Source organism: Cetorhinus maximus, chromosome 6 (genome assembly GCF_964194155.1).
Source record: "Cetorhinus maximus chromosome 6, sCetMax3.hap1.1, whole genome shotgun sequence".
Lineage (NCBI taxonomy): Eukaryota > Metazoa > Chordata > Chondrichthyes > Lamniformes > Cetorhinidae > Cetorhinus > Cetorhinus maximus.
Window position 1 is genome coordinate 15,616,159 of NC_135884.1, and position 20,573 is coordinate 15,636,731.

The 20,573-nt window shown below is 47.6% G+C and overlaps 1 protein-coding gene across 1 annotated transcript in view; it reads right to left on the reverse strand.

Moving 5' to 3' along the window:
• The window catches only part of celsr3 (cadherin, EGF LAG seven-pass G-type receptor 3), a 289,689-nt gene that overhangs the window by 234,128 nt on the left and 34,988 nt on the right, over positions 1-20,573 (reverse strand). Inside the window, exon 2 of the mRNA XM_078543033.1 lies at positions 18,304-18,942. Coding sequence (XP_078399159.1) covers positions 18,304-18,942 — 639 coding nt within the window. The remainder of the gene's footprint in view (positions 1-18,303; positions 18,943-20,573) is intronic.

Below are 20,573 nucleotides of genomic sequence, written 5' to 3' on the forward strand. Positions count from 1 at the left end.
AGGGAGGATGTGTGAGAAGGTTATTGTGTGTGTGTGTGTGTGTGAGAGGGAGGGTGAGTGTGAGAGGGTATGTGTGTGAGAGAGAAGGTGGGTGTGTGTGAGTGACAGAGGGGTGTGTGTGTGTATGTGTGAGAGTGAGTGAGAGGGTGGGCGTGTGTGAGAGAGGGTGGGTGTGTGAGAGAGGGTGTGTGGTCGAGGGCGAGTGTGTGCGTGAGGGAGGGTGGGTGCCTGTGTGTGAGAGGGAGGGTGCGTGTGAGAAGGTTGTTGTGTGTGTGTGAGGGAGGGTGAGTGTGAGAGGGTATGTGTGTGAGAGAGAGGGTGGGTGTATGCGAGTGAGAGAGGGGTGTGTGCGTGTGTGTACGTGTGAGAGTGAGTGAGAGGGTGGGTGTGTGAGAGAGAGGGGGTGGGCGTGTGTGAGAGAGAGGGCGGGTGTGGGTGAGATTGAGAGATGGGTGGGTGTGTGTAAGCGAGAGGGTGGGTGTGTGTGAGAGAGAGGGTGGGTGTGTGTGAGAGAGAGGGTGGGAGTTTGTGAGAGAGAGTGAGAGGGTGTGAGAGTGAGAGTGTGTGAGTGATTTGAGTGAGAGAGGGGGGATGGGTGTGTGTGAGGATGGGCGAGTGCACGTGAAAGAGGATGAGCGAGTGTGTGTGAGAGGATGGGCAAGTGCACGTGAGAGAGGATGAGCGAGTGTGTGAGAGAGAGGATGGGTGTATGTTTGTGTGAGGGTGGGCGAATGTGTGTGTGAGAGGATGGCGAGTGTGTGTGAGAGAGAATGGCCGACTGTGTGTTGAGAGAGGATGGACGAGTGTGTGCGTGTGTGAGAGATGATGGGTGTATGTTTGTGTGAGAGGATGGGCGTGTGTGTGTGTGAGGATAGGTGAGAGAAAGTGTGAGAGGATGGGTAAGGGTATTTGCGTGAGGATGGGTGAGTGAGTGCACGTGAGAGTGCATCTGAGAGTGTGTATTTGAGAGAGAGAGATAGACACACAATGGGTGAGTGTGAGAGAGAGGGGATGGGTGAGAGTGTTTGCATGAGGATAGGTGAGAGTGTGTGTGCATGTGTGTGTGTGTGTATGATCAAGTGACAGTGTGTGGATGGGCGAATGTGTGTGTGTGAGAGAGCGTGGATGGGTGAGTGAGTTTATGTGTGAGGGAGAGAATAGGTGAGTGAGTGTGTCTGTGTGAGCATTGGTGTATGTGTGTGTGTGTGAGAGAGAGAGAGAGGATGGGGGGCATGTGTGTGCGTGTGGGGATGGGTGAGTGTGTATGTGCATGTGCGTGAGAGAGCGAGACGTTGGGTGAGTGTGTGAGAGTCTGCGGATGGGTGAGTGTGTGTGTGTGTGGATGAACGAGTGTTTGTGTGTGTGTTTGTGTATGGGGGAGTTTGTGTGTGAGAGAGGTTGGGCGAGTGCGTGTGTGTGTGAGGATGGGCGAGTGAGTGTCTGTGAGAGGATGGGCGGGTGTACGTGTGAGGGTGGCAAGTGTGCGTGTGTGAGAGGATGAGCGAATGCGTGTGTGTGTGTGAGAGAGAGAGAGAGAGGATGGGCGAGTGTGTGAGAGGATGGGCGAGTGTGCGTGAGAGGGTGGCGGGTGTGTGTGTGAGAGAGGTTGGGCAAGTGTGTGTGAGAGCGGATGGGCGATTGCGTGTGAGAGAGGATGGGCGATTGTGTGAGAGAGAGGATGGGCGATTGCGTGAGAAAGAGAGGATGGGCGATTGTGTGTGAGAGCGGATGGGCGATTGTGTGTGAGAGCGGACGGGCGATTGTGTGTGAGAGAGGATGGGCGATTGCGTGAGAGAGCGGATGGGCGATTGTGTGTTAGAGAGGATGGGCGATTGTGTGAGAGAGCGGATGGGCGATTGTGTGTGAGAGCGGATGGGCGATTGTGTGTGAGAGAGGATGGGCGATTGTGTGTGAGCGCGGGTGGGCGATTGTGTGTAAGAGCGGATGGGCGATTGTGTGTGAGAGCGGATGGGCGATTGTGTGTGAGAGAGGATGGGCGATTGTGTGTGAGAGAGGATGGGCGATTGTGTGTGAGAGAGGATGGGCGATTGTGTATGAGAGAGGATGGGCGATTGTGTGTGAGAGCGGATGGGCAATTGTATGAGAGAGAGGATGGGCGATTGTATGAGAGAGAGGATGGGCGATTGTGTGTGAGAGCGGATGGGCGATTGTGTGTGAGAGCGGATGGGCGATTGTGTGTGAGAGAGGATGGGCGATTGTGTGTGAGAGCGGATGGGCGATTGTGTGTGAGAGAGGATGGGCGATTGTGTATGAGAGAGGATGGGCAAGCGTGTGTGAGAGCGGATGGGCGATTGTGTGTGAGAGAGGATGGGCGATTGTGTGTGAGAGAGGATGGGCGATTGTGTGTGAGAGAGGATGGGCGATTGTGTGTGAGAGAGGATGGGCGATTGCGTGAGAAAGAGAGGATGGGCGATTGTGTGTGTGAGAGCGGATGGGCGATTGTGTGTGAGAGAGGATGCGCGATTGTGTGAGAGAGGGGATGGGCGATTGTGTGTGAGAGAGGATGGGCGATTGCGTGAGAAAGAGAGGATGGGCGAGTGTGTGTGTGAAAGGCTGGGCGAGTGTGTGTGAGAGGATGGGCGAGTGTGTGTGAGAGAGGATGGACGAGTGTGTGTGAGAGAGGATGGTCGAGTGTGTTTGTGAGGGTGGGCGAGTGCGCGTGTGAGAGGATGGGCAAGTGCGTGTGTGAGGGGATGGGCAAGTGCGTGTGTAAGAGACGATGGGCGAGTGAGTGTGTATGAGAGGATGGGCGGGTGTGCATGTGAGGGTGGCAGGTGTGTGTGTGTGAGAGAGGATGGGCGAGTGTGTGTGAGAGAGGATGGGCGAGTGTGTGTGAGAGAGGATGGGCGAGTGTTTGTGTGTGAGAGAATGGGCGAGTGTGTGAGAGAGAGGATGGGCGAGTGTGTGTGAGAGAGGATGGGCGAGTGTGTGTGAGAGAGAGGATGGGCGAGTGTGTGTGAGAGAGGATGGGCGAGTGTGTGTGAGAGAGGATGGGCGAGTGTGTGTGAGAGAGGATGGGCGAGTGTGTGTGAGAGAGGATGGGCGAGTATTTCTGTGAGAGAGGATGGGCGAGTGTTTGTGTGAAAGGGGATGGGGGAAGTGTGTGTGTGAGAGGATGGGCGAGTGTGTATGAGAGAGGATGGGGGAGTGTGTGCGTGTGTGAGAGGATGGGCAAATGTGTGTGTGAGAGAGAGGGTGGGCGAGTGTGTGCGTGTGAGAGAGGATGGGTGTATGTTTGTGTGAGAGAGGATGGACGAGTGTTTGTGTGAGAGAGGATGGGTGAGTGTTTGTGTGAAAGAGGATGGGGGAGTGTGTGTGAGAGAGAGGATGGGCGACTATGTGTGTGTGAGAGGATGGGCAAATGTTTGCATGAGAGAGGATGGAGGAGTGTTTGTGTGTGAGAGGATGGGCGAGTGTGAGTGAGAGAGGATGGGTGGGCGTGTGTGTGAGAGGATGGACGAGGGTTTGTGTGTGAGAGGATGGGCGAGTGTGATTGAGAAAGGATGGGCGAATGTGTGTGTGAGGATGCGTGAGTGTGTGAGAGAGGATGGGTGAATGTGTGTGTGAGGATGGTCGAGTGTGTGTGTGAGGGTGGGCGAGTGCGCGTGTGAGAGGATGGGCAAGTGCGTGTGTGAGGGGATGGGCAAGTGCGTGTGTAAGAGACGATGGGCGAGTGAGTGTGTATGAGAGGATGGGCGGGTGTGCATGTGAGGGTGGCAGGTGTGTGTGTGTGAGAGAGGATGGGCGAGTGTGTGTGAGAGAGGATGGGCGAGTGTGTGTGAGAGAGGATGGGCGAGTGTTTGTGTGTGAGAGAATGGGCGAGTGTGTGTGAGAGAGGATGGGCGAGTGTGTGTGAGAGAGGATGGGCGAGTGTGTGTGAGAGGGGATGGGCGAGTGTGTGAGAGAGAGGATGGGCGAGTGTGTGTGAGAGAGGATGGGCGAGTGTGTGTGAGAGAGGATGGGCGAGTGTGTGTGAGAGAGGATGGGCGAGTGTGTGTGAGAGAGGATGGGCGAGTGTGTGTGAGAGAGAGGATGGGCGAGTGTGTGTGAGAGAGGATGGGCGAGTGTGTGTGAGAGAGAGAATGGGCGAGTGTGTGTGAGAGAGGATGGGCGAGTGTGTGTGAGAGAGGATGGGCGAGTGTGTGTGAGAGAGGATGGGCGAGTGTGTGTGAGAGAGGATGGGCGAGTATTTGTGTGAGAGAGGATGGGCGAGTGTTTGTGTGAAAGGGGATGGGGGAGTGTGTGTGTGAGAGGATGGGCGAGTGTGTATGAGAGAGGATGGGGGAGTGTGTGCGTGTGTGAGAGGATGGGCAAATGTGTGTGTGAGAGAGAGGGTGGGCGAGTGTGTGCGTGTGAGAGAGGATGGGTGTATGTTTGTGTGAGAGAGGATGGACGAGTGTTTGTGTGAGAGAGGATGGGTGAGTGTTTGTGTGAAAGAGGATGGGGGTGTGTGTGAGAGAGAGGATGGGCGACTATGTGTGTGTGAGAGGATGGGCAAATGTTTGCATGAGAGAGGATGGGGGAGTGTTTGTGTGTGAGAGGATGGGCGAGTGTGAGTGAGAGAGGATGGGTGAGCGTGTGTGAGAGAGGATGGACGAGGGTTTGTGTGTGAGAGGATGGGCGAGTGTGATTGAGAAAGGATGGACGAGTGTGTGTGAGAGGATGGGTGAACGTGTGTGAGAGAGAGGTTGGGCGAGTGTGTGTGTGAGGGTGGGCGAGTGTGTGAGAGAGGATGGGTGAACGTGTGTGTGTGTGAGGATGGGCGAGTGTGTGTGTGTGTGTGAGGATGGGCGAATGTGTGTGTGTGAGAGGATGGGCGAGTGTGCGTGTGAAAGGATGGGCGAATGTGTGTGTGAGGATGCGTGAGTGTGTGAGAGAGGATGGGTGAATGTGTGTGTGAGGATGGTCGAGTGTGTGTGTGAGGGTGGGCGAGTGCGCGTGTGAGAGGATGGGCAAGTGCGTGTGTGAGGGGATGGGCAAGTGCGTGTGTAAGAGACGATGGGCGAGTGAGTGTGTATGAGAGGATGGGTGGGTGTGCATGTGAGGGTGGCAGGTGTGTGTGTGTGAGAGAGGATGGGCGAGTGTGTGTGAGAGAGGATGGGCGAGTGTGTGTGAGAGAGGATGGGCGAGTGTTTGTGTGTGAGAGAATGGGCGAGTGTGTGTGAGAGAGGATGGGCGAGTGTGTGTGAGAGAGGATGGGCGAGTGTGTGTGAGAGGGGATGGGCGAGTGTGTGAGAGAGAGGATGGGCGAGTGTGTGTGAGAGAGGATGGGCGAGTGTGTGTGAGAGAGGATGGGCGAGTGTGTGTGAGAGAGAGGATGGGCGAGTGTGTGTGAGAGAGGATGGGCGAGTGTGTGTGAGAGAGAGGATGGGCGAGTGTGTGTGAGAGAGGATGGGCGAGTGTGTGTGAGAGAGAGGATGGGCGAGTGTGTGTGAGAGAGGATGGGCGAGTGTGTGTGTGAGAGAGGATGGGCGAGTGTGTGTGAGAGAGGATGGGCGAGTATTTGTGTGAGAGAGGATGGGCGAGTGTTTGTGTGAAAGGGGATGGGGGAGTGTGTGTGTGAGAGGATGGGCGAGTGTGTATGAGAGAGGATGGGGGAGTGTGTGCGTGTGTGAGAGGATGGGCAAATGTGTGTGTGAGAGAGAGGGTGGGCGAGTGTGTGCGTGTGAGAGAGGATGGGTGTATGTTTGTGTGAGAGAGGATGGACGAGTGTTTGTGTGAGAGAGGATGGGTGAGTGTTTGTGTGAAAGAGGATGGGGGAGTGTGTGTGAGAGAGAGGATGGGCGACTATGTGTGTGTGAGAGGATGGGCAAATGTTTGCATGAGAGAGGATGGGGGAGTGTTTGTGTGTGAGAGGATGGGCGAGTGTGAGTGACAGAGGATGGGTGAGCGTGTGTGAGAGAGGATGGACGAGGGTTTGTGTGTGAGAGGATGGGCGAGTGTGATTGAGAAAGGATGGACGAGTGTGTGTGAGAGGATGGGTGAACGTGTGTGAGAGAGAGGTTGGGCGAGTGTGTGTGTGAGGGTGGGCGAGTGTGTGAGAGAGGATGGGTGAACGTGTGTGTGTGTGAGGATGGGCGAGTGTGTGTGTGTGTGTGAGAGGATGGGCGAATGTGTGTGTGTGAGAGGATGGGCGAGTGTGCGTGTGAAAGGATGGGCGAATGTGTGTGTGAGGATGCGTGAGTGTGAGAGAGGATGGGTGAATGTGTGCGTGAGGATGGTCGAGTGTGTGTGTGAGGGTGGGCGAGTGCGTGTGAGAGGATGGGCAAGTGCGTGTGTGAGGGGATGGGCAAGTGCGTGTGTAAGAGACGATGGGCGAGTGAGTGTGTATGAGAGGATGGGCGGATGTGCATGTGAGGGTGGCAGGTGTGTGTGTGTGAGAGAGGATGGGCGAGTGTGTGTGAGAGAGGATGGGCGAGTGTGTGAGAGAGAGGATGGGCGAGTGTGTGTGAGAGAGGATGGGCGAGTGTGTGAGAGAGAGGATGGGCGAGTGTGTGTGAGAGAGGATGGGCGAGTGTGTGTGAGAGAGGATGGGCGAGTGTGTGTGAGAGAGGATGGGCGAGTGTGTGTGAGAGAGGATGGGCGAGTGTGTGTGAGAGAGGATGGGGGAGTGTGTGTGAGAGAGGATGGGCGAGTGTGTGTGAGAGAGGATGGGTGAGTGTGTGTGAGAGAGAGGATGGGCGAGTGTGTGTGAGAGAGAGGATGGGCGAGTGTGTGTGAGAGAGAATGGGCGAGTGTGTGTGAGAGAGGATGGGCGAGTATTTGTGTGAGAGAGGATGGGCGAGTATTTGTGTGAGAGAGGATGGGCGAGTGTTTGTGTGAAAGGGGATTGGGGAGTGTGTGTGTGAGAGGATGGGCGAGTGTGTATGAGAGAGGATGGGGGAGTGTGTGTGTGTGTGAGAGGATGGGCAAATGTGTGTGTGAGAGAGAGGGTGGGCGAGTGTGTGCGTGTGAGAGAGGATGGGTGTATGTTTGTGTGAGAGAGGATGGACGAGTGTTTGTGTGAGAGAGGATGGGTGAGTGTTTGTGTGAAAGAGGATGGGGGAGTGTGTGTGAGAGAGAGGATGGGCGACTATGTGTGTGTGAGAGGATGGGCAAATGTTTGCATGAGAGAGGATGGAGGAGTGTTTGTGTGTGAGAGGATGGGCGAGTGTGAGTGAGAGAGGATGGGTGGGCGTGTGTGTGAGAGGATGGACGAGGGTTTGTGTGTGAGAGGATGGGCGAGTGTGATTGAGAAAGGATGGACGAGTGTGTGTGAGAGGATGGGCGATTGTGTGAGAGAGAGGATGGGCGAGTGTGATTGAGAAAGGATGGACGAGTGTGTGTGAGAGGATGGGCGATTGTGTGAGAGAGGGGATGGGCGAGCATGTGAGAGGATGGGTGTATGTTTGTGTGAGAGGATGGGCGAGTGTGTGTGTGAGGATGGGTGAGAGAATGTGTGAGAGGATGGGTAAGAGTGTTTGCATGAGGATGGGTGAGTGAGTGCATGTGAGAGTGCGTCTGAGAGTGTGTATGTGAGAAATGTATGTGAGAGGGAGGATGGGCAAGTGTGTGTGTGTGAGAGAGAGAGACACACAATGGGTGAGTGTGTGAGAGAGGGGATGGATGAGACTGTTTGCGTGAGGATAGGTGAGAATGTGTGTGCATGTGCGTGGATGGGCGAGAGTGGGAGTGTGTGTGTATGATCAAGTGAGAATGTGTGGGTGGGCGAGTGTGTGAGAGAGAGTGCAGATGAGTGAGTGAGTTAATGTGCGAGAGAGAGAATAGGTGAGTGAGTATGTCTGTGTGAGGATGGGGGTGTGTGTGTGTGAGAGAGAGTGGCTGTGTGCGTGAGAGAGGATGGAGGGGTGTGTGTGCATGTGAGGATGGGTGAGTGTGTATGTGCAAGGATGGGCGAGTGTGTATGTTCGAGGATGGGCGAGTGTGTGCGTGTGAGAGGATGGGCGAGTGTGTGTGAGAGAGAGAGGATGGCCGAGTGTACGAGTGAGAGCGTGTGTGGATGGGCAAGTGTGTGTGTGGATGGGCGAGTGAGAGCGTGTGTGGATGGGTGAGTGAGAGCGTGTGTGGATGGGTGAGTGAGAGCATGTGAGGATGGGCGAGTGAGAGCGTGTGAGGATGGGCGAGTGAGAGCGTGTGTGGATGGGCGAGTGTGTGTGTGGATGGGCAAGGGATAGGTGGGTGAGTGCATGTGTGAGAGAGAGAGGATGGGGGAGTGAGTGTGTGAGATAGAATAGGTGATTGTCTGCATGTGTGCGAGGATGGGTGTGTGTGTGCGAGTGCATGTGTGAGAGGTTGGGGTGTGTGTGTGTGTATATGTGTGTGGAGAGAGACATGATGGGTGTGGAGTGCATGTGTTTGTCTGTGAGTGAGAATGGGTGAGAGTGCATGTGAGTGTAAGGATGGGTGAGTGTATGTGTGAGAGAGAGGGGGGATGGATGAGTGAGTGTGTGTGAAAGAGGATGGGCGAGTGTGAGTGTTTGTGCGTGAGAGAGAGGGGATGGGTGAGTGTTTGTGTGTGTGTGTGTGAGAGGGAGGATGGGTGGGTGAGTGAGTATATGTGAGGATGAGAGGGTGGGCAAATGAAAGGGAGGGCAGGGTGTGTGTGTGAGAGAGAGTGGTAAGTGTGCGCGTGTGAGAGAGGGGGTTCGATGGAGGGGAGTGTGTCTGCCCGCCTCACTCCCAGTATAAGGGTTCTCATTCACCCTTACCCCCGCACACCAACAGGCTCTCACCCACTCTCACAGGGGGTGAGGGTGAGTGAGTGAGCACCCTGAGACTGGGAGTGAGCTGGACACACACACACACACACCACACACACACACACACACCACACACGCACGCACGCACGCACACACACACACACACACACACACCACACACCACACACACAACACAGACACACCACACACTTTCACACTCTAATGGTCGTCTTTAATTGTTACTCATTTTTTCAAATTATCAATTTATTGTTGTGATTGTGTTGCTCAGCAAGCTGTTTCTTTTCATATGTAAGTTCTTGCTTGAAATTCACGTTTAATTTTGCGCCAAGCCTTATCTTTCCGAAATTTGCTCGTCGGCCCCCCAAGTGAGAGAAAAATTGAAATGTGTCTCCCCCCCACCCGCGAAAATGTTCGGCAAGCCTGTACTAAGCTGAACTACGTAAAACATAATGAGTAATCCAACCACACTATAAATGTTAAGCAGCTGTCCAAACCTTAAAAATAGCAGCATGTACTGCTATTGTCTACGTAAGACTTGGAGGTGTTTCCAACTACTGTAATACAGGCACAGACACATGGCAAGCATCCTGCTGAGGAGACACTAAAGTTAGCTGCATTCACCAGTATTGATCTGTCTAGCTGGTGACTGACCAGCGCCAGAAGAAGAACTTTTCCAGATTTAGCATCTGCTGTTGCTGAGTAGACAATCCATTCCCAAATACAACCTTACCTCACTAATAACCCGTGTAACCAATTCTGGAATTCAGATCATTTAAGGAAGCAGGCAATGTGATGCTGAACAAAGAAATAAACTCTACAGAAAAGACGAGACACCGCGTGGCGCAGTAAATCAGAACCTATTCCTTTTACTTCTGGATAGACGTTTCAATCCAGTCCAGGAAAATGAGGCATGCTGTAAAAGTTTGATATGAAATTAGCTTGTGCAGTCTCTAGTAGTTGTGAGTCCATTCACCAGCAACCTCAGCTGAAAGACCACAAAGGTTGCTGCTATGGGGAAATGGAATATAAAAAAAAACCACTTGTGCGGTAAGGAGTGACTGCTGAAATTTGCAGTTAGGACAGCACAAGTAGCTTTGCTCTCTATTTAAGTGTTACACCACAATTTTCATAAAGTGGTCTATTCCCTGTGATGAGCAAAACGAGTCACCAATTGTATAAACGGGCATTGTCTCCATGAAAACCATTTATTTTGGAAGGAGAGATGCTATTCATCACTTCTGTCACAACATGATTTATATAATTAAAGCAAACTTGAAAAAAGATACAAAAAGTTTAGCTAATTTGTGGTAGCAAGTTTCACAATATAACCATTCTCTGAGGGGAAATCAATTCCCCTGGATGCTTTAATGGGTTAATTAGTAACTTCCTGATATTTATGGCCTCTAGTTCTGTTCCCCACCACAAATGGGGATATAGATGGGTTGGTGGAGTGGGCGGTAAAGTGGCAGATGGATTTTAACATAGAGAAGTGTGAGGTCATGCATTTAGGGAGGTCAAACAGTTACAGGGATTACACAATAATTGGGAATATACTAAGAGGGGTAGATGAAGTGAGAGATCTTGGCATACAAGTACATAGGTCCCTGAAGGCAGCAGTTCAAGTAGACAAGGTTGTAAATAAGGCTTATGGAATGCTCTCCTTCATTGGCAGAGGTACAGAATATAAAAGTAAGGATATAATGTTGGAATTATATAAAACACTGGTGAGGCCACAACTGGAGTATTGTGTGCAGTTCTGGTCACCGCATTACAGGAAGGACGTAAGAGTTCTGGAGAGAGTGCAGAGGAGGTTTACAAGAATGTTGCCAGGGTTAGAAAAGTGTAGCTACGAGGAGAGATTGGATAGGTTGGGGTTATTTTCCTTAGAACAAAGAAGGCTGAGAGGTGACTTGACTGAGGTGTACAAAATTATGGGGAATAGATAGAGTGGACAGGATAAAATTGTTTCCCTTGGTGGAGAATTCTAGAACCAGGGGACATAGATTCAAGGTAAGTGCCAGAAGGTGTAGGGGGGGACATGAGGAAGAACTTTTTTACGCAGAGGGTAGTGGGTGTCTGGAATTCGCTGCCCAAGTTGGTGGTAGAGGCAGAAACTCTAAACTCTTTTAAAAAGTACTTGGATCTGCACCTTAAGTGCTGTAAGCTGCAGGGCTATGGGCCGGGTGCAGGTAGGTGGGATTAGAAAGGGCACCTGGGTGTCCTCGGGCTGGCATGGACAAGATGGGCCGAATGGCCTCCTTGTGTGCTGTAGCTTTTCTATTGTTCTATCTTGTCTATGTCTATTTCATCAAACCTCTTCACGATGTTAGACTTTTATTTGTTCACCTTTTCTCTTTTGTAGAAAAAGAGCTTCAGCTTAGTTGTAACCTCAGTTCTGGTAGCATCCCCACAAATCATTTTTGCTCCTCCTTTTGCCCCCTATATCCTTTTTGTAATATGGAGACCGGAATTGTACACAAAACTCTGTTGTCTAACCAAAGTTCTACACAAATTAACATAGCACTTTTCAATTCTATTCCTCTCAAAATGAACCCCAGTGCTTTATTTTAATTTTTATGTCTTGCATTGCTACTTCTAATGATTTCTGAATTGTCCCCCTAGATTACTTTGCTCCTCTACACCATATAAGCTCTTAGTTTCCAAAGGATATGTGGCCTTCTTACCAAAATGCACCACATTTACCTATATTGATATCCATTTGGCATTAACACACTCATTCTGCAACTTTAACAATGTTTTCTTGTATTCTGCCGCAGTCTTCCTCAATATTAGCCATACATTTTAAAATTGCATTTCTAATTTCCAAGTCCAGGTGCATATGGCTAGCATGATTAAGGAGTCTGCAGAACATAAATCACAAACTCAATTATCTTAACAGTTTATAAATACTGTCAACCACTGATACAGAAGCAATGTATATTTATAAAACACTAACCATTTTGCTGTGATGCTGAAAACTTACACACTAATTGTACGTGAATATGTACATACATATGTCTGCACACGTATTGGGCAAACACACCTGTTCCAAACTCATTCAGTTTCTTGGAGTCCTCTGCACAGCTTGCTAAATATATGCAGCTACTGCAATGATGCTGAGCAGAATTGATAAGCTCCATTGTCTGTAGCATAATTCTGACCTGATTATTCACTCCAAAGAGTGAGCACAATGCAAACAGGAGGCATGAAGAACAAAGTCAAAGAAAAGGGAATAAGGCAGAAAATACTGCCACAATGTGCTTATATTTAAACACTGAAAAGATAATCACAAATCACCCCAAAAACAAACCTGTATTAAATGGCAACTTGTCAAAATTAAAAATTCTTATGCCACAATAACACACATGCTTAAAAACCAAAGCCAAAATGTGAAATTACTTGCCAGCATTTTGTGAAAGACAGACAGATGCCTATCAACAGCCAGACTCGTCACCAATCTCTTTTCAGCGCATTCAGGCACATTAAAGGCACTGCCCTATACAAATTCAGTTGACAGTATTCATTTTAAAGTGAATCACTGCTAATGAACATGGTTATTCATTCAAGGTGAAGCAGCATTCAAACAAATTAACATGTTTTGGCTGCAATTCTGAGCTTTACTTGGACTCTGAAGATATATTAAAATAATAATGTCATGAAAATCAAATGAGTTTCCAGTTTTTTGGCATTATTAAAGGTGCTTTTTTTGTTTAAGTTGCAGGGTTGCAAGGAAATGCTTGCCGCACTTTTGGTGGGGAGGTAAATAGAGTGGCTTCCTCATGGGATTCCAGTTAAGAGAGGACAGGAGGGGGACTGTCTGTGGACTGCAAGTGCAGAATTATATTTTCATAAAGAACTCAACTGCTGTCAAAATTCACAGTGCACGTTGAAGGATATGTTTTGGAAAGGAATTATTCTTTATCCAGCAGGAGTTAGCAGTTTGTGTATTTACAACACTCGCCTCTATCCCTTACCACTGGTTTCTGCTCTCTGTGAAGACCAGTGATGTGAAGTGTACACGCAAACAAGCTGTCTTTCTAATAGCAATTGTTATTTGAAAATAACTGGACAACAAATAACATCTTATATGGGCTCACTTGATGCCTAAATGGTCATTAATGGTTTTACCAAATCAAAAACCTCAATGAACGGCAGCTTTATGATCTGCTACCTGAAAGGGAGGGAATCGTGACCCCAAACATGCCTCTGGAAAGTTGAGCACAAATGTTTCCTATAATCGAGGGAAACGCCAGTATATTCAGCATCCCCATTATTCCATTACTCAAGGCTGCCTGATTGACCTGCATAGAAAATACTGCCATCCCACCCCAGCACCACAGAAACCAAACCATCGTGGCTTTTTTTTGATCATCAATCTCGACTTACCCTCAACCAGATTATCTGCCAAGCACCTTTCTAAAACATTAATTGACACAGCATTAACTGCTGAGAGAGTCTGGTCCAAATAATCACTTTGCTGCGAAAGGGAAATAAAAGTCTTTGAATCCCTAATCTTGCTTGAGGCTTGTTAATTTTAAATTCATCTTCACTAGGCTAATCGAATTACCTGTATATATAAACATCATGTTTGCCTCTCGGCATTTTAAAATTGCTGAAACGGGCAGCTCTGAGGCACGTGGGGGTGAGGAACTTTGCAGATTAGCGCACCCTGTCAGCAGGAGGTCGCCTCCAGTTACCTGCTAGGCTCTGGTCTCAGCAAAGGGACTGTCCGTCATTGGGAAGATTCCAACAACACCATCAACATTTCCCAAATTGGCCCAAAAGGGCCTAATTGGCTACCCGCCGCTATGAGGAGGGTGGCCTTTACCATGTTGGCCTTGCCTCCTGCAACGCTTTGGGTAGCAGATCAAATGTGCTATTTTCAAATTTGCTCCTGGCCCGGCTTCTTAACCTGCCTCCGCGGGCCTGGGAAAAATTCAGTCCATGGTTTCTACCAGTCACTGGATACTTTGCATGACTAGTGTACACTCCAGGGCACTGTTTTGATTAGCCATTCCTCCAACAGCCAATTATAAAAAGTGACCTGGTCACTTTGACACAATTTATTTTTAACCAAGAAGCATAAAGAAGCACAGAATGAGAAAAGACCATTTGGCTCCCCAGACTCACTCCTTTCACAAATCCATTTACTCTCATTTAGATTCCTGTTTCAAGCATCGCCCTTGGGTAATGACATGCAATGGTAGATTTTCCAAATAGTTTTGCCTGAGATACACAGCAGATTTCTACCTATTTAACACACTATCCATTTTCCAGTCAAATTTTACACTAGCATCTGAATCTCCCATCAGTCCTCAATTAGTTATATTACATTTAGGTCCCAATGACTTAATTTAGCTATCCATATAATTTCTCAAAGGTTAAGTTGATGTAGCATTAGTCATCTACCCATCTACACAATTGGTTGTCCAGGAATGCAGTTTATGGAAGTGCATTTTAAAAGCCCTATTGCAGCAATAGCACACACTTACACAAAATACACCTCAGATGAACTCAGAGCATAACAAAGATCTTTCGAGAATCTTTTTGTATAAATGTATCCCAATGTTACTATGGGACTTTTTGAATGGGTGCCCTTAAACAGTCATTATATTGTAGCCCTGGACCCTCAAATACTCCATATAGGTTGGTAGATTGCTATAACAGTTGTTATTCCTTGATCAAACCCCCATGTTTTTGGTAAGATTTAGTGAGGGACCAATAATTCTTTGTTTAAAGTAGACAAAGTGTGAGATTCAACACACTTGCTCAGTGAAGATTTCACGTGTTTTGAACAAACAAAAATAAACGTTACTATACAAGGTCAGAAAGGTAAAACAATTTAGAATATCTATCTTATCCTCTAACATTCAGGGTAAATATGAGGTACATCTGATTTAACAGGCAAAACCGTGATCAAACACACCACACTGGGCAGTGAATGGCAGATGCAACCAAGACAGAGTCCATGGGTTTCTCAACAATGCAGCCAAACATCAATAAACACTGCAAGTCAACCAATCTGACTGAAATTCTATCTCTCTCATGAGGTTTGCCAGTCTTCACTTTCCCTTGCTTTGAAATCCTCTCCAAAAGTCGTTCCAAGTCGGACGGCGTCAACAACAGCCCACCTCGCAAGGTTTCCGTCTCACCTCCAAGATTCCATTCCCCTGGATTCCCAAGTATGCAGTGAAACGCCAACTCACAACTTCAGCTCTTCAGCCACACCAAGCAGAATGCTACTGCTCTAAAGGGGTACCTTTCCCCAACAGCCCATAGTATGGAGTCACCAACCTTCTGCTGCCTCCATGGATCTTCTCTTCAGCTTGCTTCAATTTCCAGAACTTATCCTGAGCCCTCTTCACTTAAAGTCTGCTACCCTCAGTCCTTTTCCTACTTTTCAATTAACTGGACCTCTTCCTGTCCCTTGTCTGGGGCTGTTCTTTTGGGACCTCTCCCAGTCCCCCCCTCCCTTTGGGACCTCTCCCTGTCTCCTGTTTTTCACACCGTTTTTCTTCATGCACAGGTGTGCTGGACCAGTGCCCGACCCAAAGAATCTTAAAAATGCAGAATCGCGCATTTGCAGCCTGCTCCTGGACTGCTTATGCGAAGGAACTCTGAGGTCTGTTGGAACTTGAATTTCCCCTTTTCACAAGAGAGTTTAAACTCCAAAGAATTGTGCAGGTGTCCAGATGAAATCACTGAGATGTAATCTAGTATGAGAAGGAAGGCCAGCAATAAAGGGATGTCAGGTGGCATGAAAGGCAGACTTTGCTCAGCCTCGTGTACCCAGCCTCGTGTACCCACCCATTTTTACAGCGAAAAATACACGATCCTGACAATGGTCATGCACAATTGACTACACAGCCTCTGGCTCAACATAGATCCAGGTGCACAGCTGTGCCATCTGTTATAAAGACACTTGTAGCTGACTAATGGTCAGCTGCAACATTAAGGCCAGTCCCTTCACCTCCCATCAGATATGCTGCATTACTGTATTGTGGGTGTGGGTGGTGTCTGGAGCCACATCTGGGCTTTTCCTCGCTAATGCCTCAATCTGAATCACTTCCATGTTGCCAGCCATCTAATGGTTGTGTCAGTCAGTCACTTGGTCCGCTTGTTTCTTAAAATCAGTTTGGTTGGGTCTTGAAAGCACTTATATCATCCTTAGTGCTGTTGATCTACTACAAAACAGGATTATTTGTGATCACTGAATGTCTTGCTTGACCACTGAATGCCACACAGAATTTTTATTTTGGCTTCAACAGATTTTTTACCATTTTGTTTTAACTTTGTTATTTTACTTCCATTTTTGACAGTGTATTTTGTTTAAAACCAGTTTGAGGAGAGGTGCTTAATATATCCTAGTGAGTTGGTTTTATCCTACTATTGAACCCCACCACAAAGTTCATCATGGCTGCCTATCTATACTGTGGTGCACATGCGGTGGTCCTTGTAGTGTCTCCTCAGGACAGCGAGTGTCACCTGTAACCTTTGCTTTGATTTCTCCTAAACTTACAGTTTTAAATATTTATTGTTTTGCTGATATCAGCTCCCTGATGCGTGGCAGTCCCCTCCCTTTAAAGGGAAGCATCTGATGAAGCATCCCTGTGTGACTGGGTTTGTCTAATCTCACAAATAAATGGCACCGTTTGATAATAGGACCACTTTACCATGTACACATGGTTGCTAATTCCCACCGTCATATACGTTACATCACATCTAACTTTGTTAAGATCCATCTGCCATTCAGTAGCCCATTTTCTTTATTGAACCAGATACTTTTGAATGCTGCGTAATTCCCTATTTGTCATCTGTCCATATGATTTGGTATCGTTAAAAATTGTGATGTTACTAGGTTTACCATCCACCTACACCAATTACGATTAATGAAGAGCAAGGGCCCCAGAACAGACGCTACATAACTCCAATAGTCACTATGCCCAAACAGTGATAGTGAATTGCTCTCAGAAATCCTAGTAGGCAGTTGGGAACGGATGGCAATTAGCTCTTAGCTTGTGAGTGAGTCTTAACACAGAAGAGATCCAAGGGGTAGATAACAAAACATATTTATTTTTAAAAAGGACTATAAAAAAAAGAGGGGCAGAAACTCTTCTTCATGTAGCTAGGCTTCTTGAGCTTGTACCTAAACTGAGACAACACCTACTTATGGTTCCTATAGCTCAGTCATTTGCTTCCTTTGACAACTGTCCTAACCTCCAACTCTCACTTCCAATATAGAAATTCTGTATTATACCGGACCAAGAATTTAATTGAGAAATGCCTCAGATGGAGGTGGAATTGTAGATTTCTCTTGGGGCCTCATTATAAAATACAGGTAATCCGGAACCAATCTATAATAGGCCTTTTCAGCCAAATAAAAGGAAGGAGGTAAAGATCGAGGTGACCCAGAGGTGTTTTGTTCCTTTCTACACATACAAATTAAGTAAAGAATTTAATGTCAAGAATGCTGCAGAAATTGGCAATTCAGCCATACAATAAACACAAGAATTGCAAATGCTATTGCAGTTATTTCAGCTCTAGAAAAACAAATGCATGAACTTTAGAATGTCAAAGCACCCAATTCCAAAATAATTTAAAACCCAAGAATATAATAAGTAACTGGAAGGCGTATACAAATAAAACTGGAACAATAGAAAAGGATGCAAAGGGGAACTTGTCTTTTTTCTCCCTTCGAGAAACTGAAATCAAATTAATACAAAAGTCACACAGGACATCTTGAAGTAAGAATCGTTAAAGTGAAAAAAAAAACTAACCAAAACCAATGAATGCTGGTGATAAGTCACAGATGAGGGAACTTCAATGTTTGTTATGTGAGAATGCTAAATTTAAGACCATTCCAGGAGCTAATGTCCAGTGCACCTCTCAAAGGCAACAGGCCTCCAAATACCAACAGATAAAAGCCTGACCTGTACAACTCACAAGGCTGAATTGGTCTCAATAGGTCCATAAACTAGTATCATTACTATTGACATGGGTCAAGCACAATACAGTGTGCCACTTTTCTCAAGCTAGCTGATGATTCTGCATATGAATAGAGGTAGCAGTTGGGGAGCAGCTAGTCCTTGAGGGGCAGTCAAGATAGCCAGTCACTCCTTCAACTTGGTACCAACTACACACCTGCAATAGAAACTAAGGCAGGGGTGGGAGGACACTCTGATATTGTGAAGTTGCATTTGCTCACATGATTCAATGGCAGGCAACAAGAGTGCTGCATTGGCCAAGAATGTACAGTACAACTCTTGCAGTTAAGATAAGCAGCACGGAAGGCAATGCAGGGAGTGGTGAAACTGCCAATAGATCTATTCTCTGTGTGTTGAGAAGCTACTGTCATTTTATAGGACTAGCAATTCTTCTTTAAAGACAAGGTGACTTGAAAAAGAAAGTCTTCTGGAATATTCCAGAGAGATTAAAACTTGTGCAACTGTGTTGTTAATAAATCGGTTTTAAAACCAAGACAAGCCTCTATCTAGTTTGGCGCCACTCAATTAAAAAATTAAACTGCTTCATGATGAAACATAATATTTCTAGTTTTACAAACCTGTGAACTCCTCACGGCACACACACGTGTACCCGCCCTCTCTGCGGCTGCACACTCCAGAATTCTGGCAGGGATTTGAATAGCAAAGGTTGATCTCAGTCTCACAGTAATCTCCAGTAAATCCTGGTGGGCAGCGACAGCGGAGGCCTGTGATGGGATGGATGGGCCGGAACAGCATGGACTCCGAAGCGACGAACGCAGAAGAACTGTCAAACTTCAGCACCGAAATGCATTTCATGTAGTTTTCACAGGGTTCCCGAAGACAGACATTGTCATCAAACGGGAGGACCTCCAGCATGGAAACTGAGGTTAGCAGCATCCGGCTCATGTACAGCTGTTCCTGAAGCTCCTTGGAGGAGAAGAACTGGCTCTGGCTCCCGCCTGGAACCAGAGCAGAAAAACTCACGTTCAGAATGCTGCCGCTGACATCAGTGTCGTTCTGTATGTTGAAAACGAAGATGTCCTCCTTGGAGGCAGATAAGACTGCCGCCAGACCCTCCACAAAGCGAGTCAGCAAAGGAGACAGGAAGCGTTCCTGTGACATGTTCTCCAGACGCACCGTGATACTATTGGACAGCATCTCCTCTGTAATGACAATTACTCTCAGCACACACTGTGCTGTCACGCTGTGAATCCCATCTGAAAAAAGGAAAAAGAGCAAAATAACTCAATCAACACATGGAATGAACAAGTGGGATCATTGTTTCAGCTTTTTATACTGAAGAATGGCTTCCATCGGCTACATGTAACATCTACTTTCAGAACTGAACAAAAAGCTTGTGCAGCAAATGTATACTGCTGATTAGAACTTAAACTAAATGAAATAGATAGTTTAAGACACATTGTATTAATGATTTAAAATGTCCAATCTTCATTTGGCATATTTCTAAACCAGATCAATTGCACATCATGTGCATAATACTCACCAAATCTTTTTCAGTTATTATTCAATAAGGAGAAAACACCACAGAACATAGGATTTTACTTGAATCATTATCCGGAAATTGGGGGCAAAAAGGTTTTGTATTTATATAGCGCCTTTCACAACCTCAAGACATCCCGAGCACATTATAATGCAGTCATTCTTAAAATGTAGGGCAACACAGCAGCCAAGTTGTGCATAGCAAGATCCCACAAACAGCAATCAGGTCATGATAATTTGTTTTATGGTGATGTTGGTTGAGGAATAAATATTGGCCTAGATACTTAGAGAATTCAGCTGTTGTTCTTCAAATGCAGCCAGAGGTTCTTTTACATCAACCTGGTTGGATTCATACCTAGCACAAACAAAGATGGTTGTGTTTGTTGGAGAGTAATCATCTCAGAACCAGGAAATCACTGCAGGAGTCCCTCAGGGTAGTGTCCCAGGGCCAACCATCTTCAGCTGCTTCATCAATGACCTTCCTTCCATCATAAGGTCAGAAGTGGAAATGTTCGCTGATGATTGCACAATGCACAGCACCATTCTCATCTCCCCAGATGCTGAAGCAGCCCATGTCCATATGCACCAAGACCTGGACAATTCTGGCTTGGGCTAAGTAGCAAGTAACATTCATGCCACACAAGCACCAGGGATTGACCATCTCCAACAAGAGAATCTAACCATCTCCCTTGGCATTCAATGACATTACCATCGCTGAATCCCCACTATCAACATCCTGGGTTACCACTGACCAGAAATTGAACTGGGCCAGCGTATAAATACTGTGGCTACAAGAGGTGAGGAATTCTGTGGAGAGTAACTCACGTCCTTTCTCCCCAAAGCCGATCCACCATTCATAAAGCACAAGTCAGGAGTGTGATGGAATACTCTTCACTTGCATGGATCAGTGCAGCGCCAACAACACTCAAGAAGCTTGACACCATCCAGGACAAAGCAGCCCGCTTGATTGGCACCCCTTCCACAAACATTCACCCCTCCACCTCCACCACCGACAAACAATGGCAGCAGTGTGTACCACCTACAAGATGCACTGTAAAAATTCACAAGCCTCCTTAGACAGCACTTTCCAAATCCACGACCTCTATCACCCAGAAGGACAAGGGCAAGAGATGCATGGAAATACTACCACCTGCAAGTTCAACTCCGAATCATCCACCATCCTGAATTAGAACTATATCACTGTTTCTTCACTGTCACTGGGTCAAAATCCTGGAACTCCCTTCCTAACAGCACTGTGGGTGTAACTACACCACATGGACTGCAGCGTTTCAAGGCGGTGGCTCACCACCACCTTTTCGATTAGAGATGGGCAATAAATACTGGCCTA